General features: G+C 68.0%; 1 protein-coding gene across 2 annotated transcripts; it reads left to right on the plus strand.

The window, feature by feature from the left end:
* Nucleotides 1-1,027: 1,027 nt before the first annotated feature.
* On the plus strand, nucleotides 1,028-9,209 carry PLEKHG3 (pleckstrin homology and RhoGEF domain containing G3). Of its 2 annotated transcripts, XM_074543452.1 has the most exons (16): nucleotides 1,028-1,252; nucleotides 3,792-4,105; nucleotides 4,192-4,292; nucleotides 4,389-4,458; nucleotides 4,543-4,589; nucleotides 4,677-4,827; nucleotides 5,020-5,154; nucleotides 5,262-5,444; nucleotides 5,679-5,771; nucleotides 5,854-5,940; nucleotides 6,053-6,086; nucleotides 6,171-6,278; nucleotides 6,407-6,481; nucleotides 6,572-6,610; nucleotides 6,727-7,004; nucleotides 7,254-9,209. In XM_074543452.1, the coding sequence occupies exons 2-16, from the start codon at nucleotides 3,830-3,832 to the stop codon at nucleotides 8,811-8,813; spliced, it is 3,237 nt and encodes a 1,078-aa protein (XP_074399553.1). In that variant the 5' UTR covers nucleotides 1,028-1,252; nucleotides 3,792-3,829; the 3' UTR covers nucleotides 8,814-9,209. The 2 variants fall into 2 exon arrangements, with proteins under 2 accessions (XP_074399553.1, XP_074399552.1); XM_074543451.1 differs by having other exon boundaries at nucleotides 6,407-6,610.
* Nucleotides 9,210-9,320: the final 111 nt, after the last annotated feature.

Below are 9,320 nucleotides of genomic sequence, written 5' to 3' on the forward strand. Positions count from 1 at the left end.
TTGAGGAAGGTCTATGAAATTTGGGGCAGGACACTGGGGAACAGGACAGGAGGTCTGGTTTAGTGGGAGTGTGCACCCTCAGCAGCCCCGGCAGCTTCTGACAGGCACCTGTGCCCATGCCTCATCCCAGGGAAGCAGCCACTGCCGCCTTCCCGGGCATGTCCAGCACACCGGACCCAGCACTGGCAGAGCACATGTTCCCATACTGGTGCGGGCAGTGGGGACCCCACCATCCACGGATGCCACACGTCCCCCCACAACACCACACAGTGCCAGTGCCAGCGCTGGGCCTGCCCAGGCTCCCGCTCCGCTTGGAACAATCCGGCCTTTGAGCGGATCCAGGGCCGGCGCACGAGGCGCCCGCCTGCAGAATGGGCCCATTCTGGTGGCAGGTGCCATGAGGGGCCGGGGACTCCAGCTGGCCCCCAGCTTTACTGGGGGGGTGGAGCCCAGTTGGATTTGGCACACAGTTGGATTTGGGGGCTCAAGTGTCACAGCAGTGCCAGGGCCGTGTATCAGTCATGGAAGGGGCTGAGGTGGGATGGAGGGGCACTGGGACCAGGCTTCACCCGGGGCACCCTCCCGCCTGGGCACAGAGGGGTGCCCTGCATCCACCCCGTGCCTGGCGGCAATGGCTGTCTATGTCCCCGTATGTGTCCCTGTCCATGTCCCCTCGGGCAGGAATGGAAGGTGACCATGGCTGGGGCTGGGACCCCTTCAGGTACCAGTGTCCCCTGGGAAGGGACCCCACGAGCGACGGGATGGCTGTGGGCTCCCGTCCGCCATGCTCGGTGCACCCCGAAACAGAATCAGGAGCATCCCGGGACCGCCTAGGGGCTGTGCCGGGACAGTACAGGGACCACGCCAGAAGCACGCCTAGTTCTGTACCGGAGCAGTACCGGGACCGTGCCAGGACAGTACCTGAACCATCTCCGGATGGCTCCTGTACCAGGACGGTATCTAGACCACACCAGGACTGTGCTGGGACCGTGTCAGGACTGTACCAAGACTCTACCGGATCCATGCTTGGACCGGACCGGGACCGGGACAGTACCGGACCCCGCGGTCACGCCCGGGCTCGGTGCGGTGTTGTCCCGCTCCCATTCCCGGGAGTCCCCGTTCCCGGGGCCGGGCGGGGCGGCCGCTGTCCCCGCCCCGGGGCGCTCCCGCCGCTTCCTGCGGGCACGGCCGGGACGGGGCGGGACGGGACGGGTCGGGGCGGCGGCGGTGGCGGTAGCGGTAGCGGAGCGCGGTGAGTCCGGTCCGGGCGGGATCGGGGCACGGCCGTGGGGTCAGCGGGAGGGGAGCCGGGGGTCCCCGCCGGGAGGGGGCGGTCCCGAGGGTCCCCGGCCGCGGGAGTCTCCCGGTGGGGCAGGATCCGGGGGTCCCGGTGCTGCAGGAGCCGTTGCATCCCGGTGAAGAGGAAGCCGAGGGGCCCGGTGGAATTGGAGTAGTCGCATCCAGTGGAGTGGGATTCCTGGGTTCCGGTGGGGCGGGAGCCCGTGCATTCCCGCGCGGCAGGATCTGTGGGTCCCGGTGGAGCAGGATCCGTGGGTCCTGGTGGGGCAGGAGCCATTGCATCCCGGTGGAGCAGGATCCACGGGCCCTGGTTAGGCAGGATTCGTGAGTCCAGGGATGCCCGGAGTGAAGCAGGAGCTGGGAGTCCCCACTAAGGGGGAATTGGGGATACTGGGGTCCCCGAGGGGCAGGGAACAGCAGGACCTTGGGGTGCTGGCAGACCCCCGGGACAGGCATCCAGAGAAATTTGGGATGTCCTCAAACCGAGCCGAGGGTGCAGGACAGGCGGTGGCATGTGGGGTCACCCTGGACAGGGGTCCCAGTGGGAGGTGGGGGTGTCCTGCGCCCCTCCTTCAGGATTAGGCGGCGCGACGCCATGGGCGCCGGGCACTAAGAGGCTTTGTCAGCCCCGCGGCTCGGTGCCGCCTCGTCCCGGGAATGCCGTGACACGGGGATCCCCGCGGTGCCGAGCCCCCCGAGTCCCCGCGGGCGGGAGCGTCGGCGCCCAGCCCGTGCCCGCCGGGCAGCGGCGGTGCCAGCCGGGGCCGGGAGCAACGGCCGCGGCAGCTGCGCCGGAGCCGGCGGCGACCTCCCCGCTCCCAAGGCCGCTGGGATTCTGGAAAATGCCTGGAAATGGTGAACCGCCTGCCCTTATATGGCTCCGGCGGGCTGGCGCGCCGCGGCCCCTCTCCCGGCCCGCCGTGCTGTGCCGGGATCCTGGGAAAACGCCGTGGGCTGTGCCTCGCGCCCCAACTCCCGCGCTGGAATGTGCAACGGGACCGGCGATCCCACGGTGGGGAGAAAATCCCACCTCCCTCCCGCCGGCCCGGCACCACAAACGCGGCGCCTGCCTGTTTCCCCCACCGGGGAGTTTTGGGGACCCACCAGAGCCCCCTGTTCGGCACTCCAGGGGCATCGCCCGTCCTCTGTGGCGGGGTTGGGGAGGGTCGGGGGCGTGAAGGTCACAGCTAATTCCCCCGGGGCAGGCGGGAGCGGCAGGGCTCTGGGCGGCCGCGTGCCCACCGAGGTGACACCGGGGGGACGGGGTGGGGGGTAAGAGGATCAACCCCCCCGCTCACCGGGGCGGGCTGACGGTGGCCGAAGGGCCCAGGAGAGTGGCCGCGGTCCCCGTGACGTGAGGCCGGCGCCTTAATCACGGTGTTGTGAGCGGATTAGGATGGCCGGGGGTGGCCTTCGGGGACGAGCTGCGGTAGCCACAAATCCCCGCCCGGGTGTTAGGTGGGGGAGACCCCGTCTGCTCCCCCCGTGCCACCTGGGGGTCTTTTTTTGTCCCCCTGGCAGGGTGGGACAAGGGTCGGACGCTGCCCGGAGGGATGCTCGGGGTCTACTGTCTCTGATGCCACCGGCTGGGTGTCCCCCCGGGGTCGAGGTGACCCTGGGACAGGGTGCCCCAAGCCTGTAGGGGTGACGAATTTGGGGGCTGGGGGAGCTGCTCCCCCAATCACCCAGGTCCGGGGTGCCCAGGAAGTGCCCCATGGCACGGTTGGGTGTGCCAGTACCCGGGGTTCCGGGCTGTGGCACCACTGGGGACATGGGCCCGAACCCCACTTGGGAGGCACCGCGGTGGCGTTTTGGGGGGCTCCTGGCGTGCTCGGGGAAGCCCCGGGGAGGGCGGTGGCTGGATGGCGGCCACGCGGCACGGTGGGTGTGGGGAAGCGGCGGCGGGAACCGGCCTGACCGGTTCGGTGCCGGCACCGGGGGTGCCGGGGGGCTCGGGCGGCCACGCCGTCGGCGCGGCACGTGGCCCAGCTCAAGGTCACTGTCCCCAGGGCCACCCGCCGCGGTGACCGGGCTCAGTGTCCTCGACACTCCCACACGCTTTGCCACTGGCCGCTGTTTTCTGGCTGTCCCAACCGTGTTTATGGCACTGAGCGGTTTCGGCGGCACGGGAGGATCCCGGTGGCACCGGTGGTCCGGAAGGGCGAGCCGGCGCTGAGCTCACCTGGAAGGTGTCCCGCGGGCGCGGCGGTGACGCACGGCCCCGGTGGGTGGGGGCAGAGGTGCTCGTCGCACCCGGTCCCGGCGCGGTCCCCGGGTCTGGCATGGGAAGGGGCAGGACTCCCAAATCTCAGCACTGGTGGGCTGTGCAGAGACTCTGTACCCAGGGATTTTTGGGGTCGGGGGATGCCGGCACCCCTTGGCATAGAGAGTTTGGCCATCGGGACTCTTTGTCAGGGTGAACTCCTTTGGTGCCACACATCACCCATATTTGGGGGCAATCTGCACCCCCTAACCCACCATTCTCCCCCCAGTGCTGCCTTGTGCCCCACTGGTGCCAGGGGATGCCGGGATGCCGGTGCCCGCGTGCCCGCAGCGCCCTGCCCTGAGCCCCGAGCCTGGCTGTGCCATGGAGGATCCGCCCGGCACCAGGACCGAGCCGTGGGCCGAGGGGCTCCATAATGCCAACAACAACGCGTCCCCGGGGGGGTGGCCCGGTGCCCGCGGTGGGCACCCCCTGGCAGCTTTCGGGAGTCCCGGGGCCAAGCCCAGCTACCTGGACCGTGTGGTGCAGGAGATCGTGGAGTCAGAGCGCACCTATGCCCGGGACCTGCGCAGCATCGTGGAGGTGGGTGCCAGGGGGCACACGGGGGCACACCCCTGGACACAGAGTGGGTCTAGGGGTGCAATGGTGCCACCGTGGGTGCCCGGCAGGGTTACCTGGGCAAGATCATCGACGCGGAGGAGCCGGTGCTGCGACCAGAGCAGGTCAGCGCTCTCTTCGGGAACATTGAGGACATCTACGAGCTCAGCAGGTGGGGGAGCAGGTGCCACTGGAAGGTGACAGGGGTAACCCTGTCCCATGGGTGTGCGGGGGGCTGTGGTCACCCTGTCCTCTCTGTGCCCCCCAGCACCCTCCTGCAAAACCTGGAGAGCTGTGCCAATGACCCCGTGGCTGTGGCCGTGTGCTTCGTCACCCGGGTAAGGGCACAGGGAGCCTTGTGGGGACACCAGGGGGGACACGTGGTCATACCAGGCTCTCACTTGCGTTCCCCTTACCTGCAGAGTCAGGAATTTGCCATCTACACCCAGTACTGCAACAACTACCCCAGGTGGGTTGGGGGCACAGCTGGGTGAGCAGGGAGGTGGGCAGGGGGCACACGGGTGGGCAGGGATCTGAGCCCCCTCCCTGCCCGCAGCTCGGTGGCGGCACTGACCGAGTGCATGAGGAGCAAGGTCCAGGCACGGTTCCTGCGGGAATGCCAGGAGCGGCTGCGCCACGCGCTGCCCCTCGGGGCCTACCTGCTTAAGCCTGTCCAGAGGATCCTCAAGTACCACCTGCTGCTCCAGGTGAGCTCCTGGCACCCAGCATGGCACGGTGTGGGCACCTGGCACAGCCTGGGGGGACACAGGGAGGGGCTGTGGGCATTTGGCCTATCCTGGCTACCAGGGGTGGCACAGGGACACGGCTTGGGTGCCTAGAGCAGTCCAGGCACCTGGCATGGCACATTCCCATGTCCTGATGCCACATGCTGTGCCCAGGAGATCGCCAGGCACTTCGAGCACAAGGCAGGGGACGACTACGAGCTGGTGCTGGAGGCCATTGACACCATGACCTGCGTGGCCTGGTACATCAATGATATGAAGCGCAAGCACGAGCACGCCATCCGCCAGCAGGTGGGCACCGGGGGATGCCAGGGAGACACCACAGGGGTGGGGGGTGGCACCAGATGACATGAGATGGGCACTGTGGCAGGGGTGCTGAAGCCCCTGTGTCTGTGCAGGAGATCCAGTCGCTGCTCCTGGGCTGGAAGGGGCCAGACCTGACGAGCTACGGGGAGCTGGTGCTGGAGGGCACATTTCGGACACAGCGGGTGCGCCACGACCGTGCCCTCTTCCTCTTCGACAAGGCCCTGCTGATCACCAAGCGCCGCGGGGACCACTATGTCTACAAGAGCCACATCCCGGTGCGGGATGAGGGCAGGAGACTGTGAGGGTGATGGGGCGGGGGAGCCCACTGGGTGGCAGGGACTCCTGTGGATGCCCGGGATGGAGGGACAGGGTGGGTGTCAGGAGCCCCAGTGGGTGCTGGGGTTGGGGCAACTGAGGAATGCTGGGAACAGGGGAGCCCAGTGAGTGCCAGGGACCCCGGTGGGTGCTGGTGTGGGAAGTTCCAGGGATGCTGATGCCTCTCCCGGCAGTGCTCGTCGCTGATGCTGATTGAGAGCACCAGGGACTCGCTGTGCTTCAGCCTGGCACACTACAAGCACGGCAAGCAGCAGCACAGCCTGCAGGTAGGGAGGCATGGGGTGGGGGCACCTTTGGGACACCCAGGAACCCCCTGCCTGACCTCACCACCCTCCCTGTGCCCCTCAGGCCAAGAGCGTGGAGGAGAAGCGCATGTGGACTCACCACATCAAGCGGCTCATCCTGGAGAACCACCATGCCACCATCCCCCAAAAGGTGAGGTTGGTGGGGTGGGCACCTCAGTGACACCAGGGACCTCCTGGCACAGCAAGGGGGGGCAGCTGTACCCCACCTTTGCTCCATTTCTCTCCATCCTCCCTCCACCCAGGCTAAGGAAGCCATCCTGGAGATGGACCTGTTCTGTAAGTGCCACAAGTGCCCTATCATTCCCTCTCTGCCCTACTGCTACCCCCCATTTTCCCTGGTGTCACTCCCTGTCCCCACAGATCCCCCACGCCTGCCCCGCTGCAGCCCTGAGCGCCTGAAGAAGAGCTGGTCCTGCCAGCCCCTGGGTGACGCTGCCACCGATCCAGTCCAGGGACGCCGGCAGTCTGGTGAGAGCCACGTGTCACCAGTGTCCCTCCTATCCCATGTGTTCCCTCCGTCACCCCTTCAGGGCCCAGCAATGGCCGTAGGGAGGGTGGCACTGGGTGCTGATGGTGCCTCATCCCTGTTCCCACAGAGCCCTTCCAGCACCAGGGACACACGGAGACGCTGCTGGAGCGGCTGCAGGGACACGGGGGGCGCAGGCAGTCGGGTGTGGACAATGGACGGGATCAGGGGGCTCGGGGTGCTGAGGAGTTGGGGGACAGGGGGGTGATGCCACCGTCATCTCCCCTCCCTCCAGAGCCCACCAAGCACAACCTGTGGCACCCGGGCGAGCAAGGTGAGCTGGCACGACTGTGGCACTGGTGTGGCGAGCAGAGGGGTGGTTGGGGGCCATGGGGGGAATTTTGGGTGCTCCCTCCACTAATCTCTGCTTTTCTCTATCCTGGCTGGCAGGGCTGAAGGTAAGGCCAGGTGTGGTGGGTTGGGGTGCCCAGTCCCTCCAGCCCTGGCACGGGGCGCTGAGCCTGGCGCTCACCCCCACACAGAACGCTGGCAGTGACGGGGCACTCCTGGAAATGGGGGAACCACACCAGCACCCCAGAGCCTGGGCAGCGGTTGAGAGCATGGTGGCAGAGGAAGAGGAGGAGGAGGAAGAGGAGCCTTTGGGCAAGGACTGCCAGGAGGAGCTGCCAGGGTCCAGGGATCTGCTGTTGGAGCCCCAGAAGGAGCAGGTACCTACACCAGCCCTTCAAACCCCAGGGAGGGCATGCAGAGCACCCCAGATTGCTTCTGGGGCACTCCCACATCACTCCTGGGGTACCCTGCCTCACTACCAGGACATCCCACTCCAGTCCAGGGCACACCCCATGCTGTTCTCAGTGCCCTCTCCCGGGGCCCCATGGCTTGGCTGGGATTTAACCTGCTCAGAGCAGCTGGGTGAGCCCCCCCAGCTCATGACTCCCCACATTTGTCTTGCCCAGGCTGGGGAACACCCATGGGTGCTGGAGGGACCGAAGCGGCCGAGCAGCTGGGGGCCAGGGAGCTGTGAGAAGGTCAGTGCGACCCCCCGGCCCCCACCCGGGAGTGCCCAGGGACCCAGCACCCACACCCCTAACAGCAGTGCTGGGGAGCACCCCAAGGTCCCCAAATCCCCGTCCCTGGTGGGGACCCTGGCACTGCCCAGCGGGGACAGGGAACCAGAGCACGCTGCGGAGGATTTGCAGGTGTTGAGCAGCGAGGAGGAGGAAGAGGAGGAGGGGGAAGGAGACGCCAGCATCCTGCCGCCCTCAGTGCTGGACCAGGCCAGCGTCATCGCTGAGCGGTTCGGCGGTGGTAGCAGCTTGTCCCGAAGGAGCAGCCTGGCGCTGGAGGGGACCCTGGGACGCACCCCCAGCCATGGTGGCAGCACCCTCAGCCTGGATGGGGGCCCCCCGCTCGAATCCTCGGAGCCCGGGGAGTCCCGCAGTGCCATCCCCTCTCCCGAGCCCTTCATCAGAGCCCGCCGGGAATCGCTGCTCTCCAACCGGGACCGCCTGCTTCTCGACAAGATCAAGAGCTACTACGGCCATGCCGAGCACCGCGATGCCGGCTTCGGGGTGCGCCGCCGCGAGAGCCTCTCCTTCATCCCCAAGGGGCTGGTGCGGAGCTCCGTGTGCCGCCTCAATGGGCTCCCACGGCCCCCCGAGAGCCCTGAGCCCCCCACCCAGCCCGAGGCACCAGAGCTGTGCCAGGAGAACGGGGCACAGCCCCCCGAGCCGCTGCTCATCCTGGAGGAGGATGATGTGGGCACCGCGGTGTCACCCCCAGGGCCACCCCCGCAGCTGCTGCTGACACCCCCTCACCTGGGCACCAAGGTGTACCAGCTGGCGCGGCAGTACAGCCTCCGCATCAAGAGCCGCCGCGCCGGCCCCCGCCGCCCCCCGCTGACGCCGCAGGAGGACGGGGACCCCACCCCCAGCACCCCTTCGCTGGCTGTGCCGCAGGATGAGGCGCTGGTGGCGTCCCCGTCCCCACGTGGCCCCCGCAGCCCCTCAAGCCCCGTGGGTGCCGAACCCTTCACCTGGCCCGATGTGCAGGAGCTCCGCGCCCGTTTCGGTGCCCCGCGGCCGCCGCTGGTGAGCCGCAGCCGCTCGGCGCCCGAGGGTCCCAGCCGCGGTGGGCGCCCGGCCGGGAAGGAGCGGGGCAGTGCCCGGAGCCGCAGCGCTGAGACCAACGGCGGCTCCAACACCCCGAGCCCGGCGCCAGCGCGGTACAGCAGTGACGGGGCGCTGTGGGTGGCTGCCGAAGCCCCTCTGGGCCCGGGGCAGCGGGTGCTGGTGCTGGAGCGGCTGCCGGAGCCCCCGGCCTACGTGCAGATCCGCTCGCCCACCACGCGGGAGAAGATCTGCCTGAAGGCGGTGGTGGAGCGCTGCAAAGCCTACCAGGCATCCGAGGAGTACCGGCGGCGCTGCCCCGAGACCCCCGGCAGCCCCGAGCCGCTGCGCCACGGCCTCGTCAGAGACCTGCGGCAGAAGTTTCAGACCCTTGACGCTGCCAGCTAGGGGCAGGAACGGGTAGAACGGGTGTCCCCTGGACTTCAAGGGAAGGAGCACGCCATGGACCCCCAACCTTCCTGGGAGAAGGGGCACCACATGGACCTCACTTCTAGTTGGAAGAAGGGTCACCCCATGCATCCTCAACCTTCCTGGGAGAAGGGGCACCAAATGGACCTCCAACTTACCTGGAAGAAGGGGCACTCCATGGCCCCCCACACTGTTTGGAAAAAGGAACCCTTTGGGAACTTCGAGTCTGCCCAGGAGAAGGAGCACCCCATGGACCCCCAGCTTGTTCAGGAGAGGGGGCACCCCATGGCCCCCCAGCCCACAGGAAAAGGGGCACCCCATGGACTCCCCAAACCCACCTGGCAGAAGGAGCACCCTGGGGACTCCCAGCCTGCCCTGGACAAGGGATACCCCCAGTTCTCTCTGCCCACAGGACCTGGGGCACCCCAAGAACCTCCCACTACAAGTACCAGCGGCCTCCCCATGCTCTGCAGGCACCCAGCACTG

This window comes from Zonotrichia albicollis, chromosome 6, assembly GCF_047830755.1.
Source record: "Zonotrichia albicollis isolate bZonAlb1 chromosome 6, bZonAlb1.hap1, whole genome shotgun sequence".
NCBI lineage: Eukaryota > Metazoa > Chordata > Aves > Passeriformes > Passerellidae > Zonotrichia > Zonotrichia albicollis.

Coding starts and splice junctions, on each gene's coding strand:
- PLEKHG3 (XM_074543451.1), top strand. CDS start 3,830: ATGCCGGTGCCCGCGTGCCCGCAGCGCCCTGCCCTGAGCCCCGAGCCT. Junction 5,772..5,853: donor AGCAGCAGCACAGCCTGCAG/GTAGGGAGGCAT, acceptor TGTGCCCCTCAG/GCCAAGAGCGTGGAGGAGAA. Junction 6,279..6,406: donor CCAGGGACGCCGGCAGTCTG/GTGAGAGCCACG, acceptor CTGTTCCCACAG/AGCCCTTCCAGCACCAGGGA.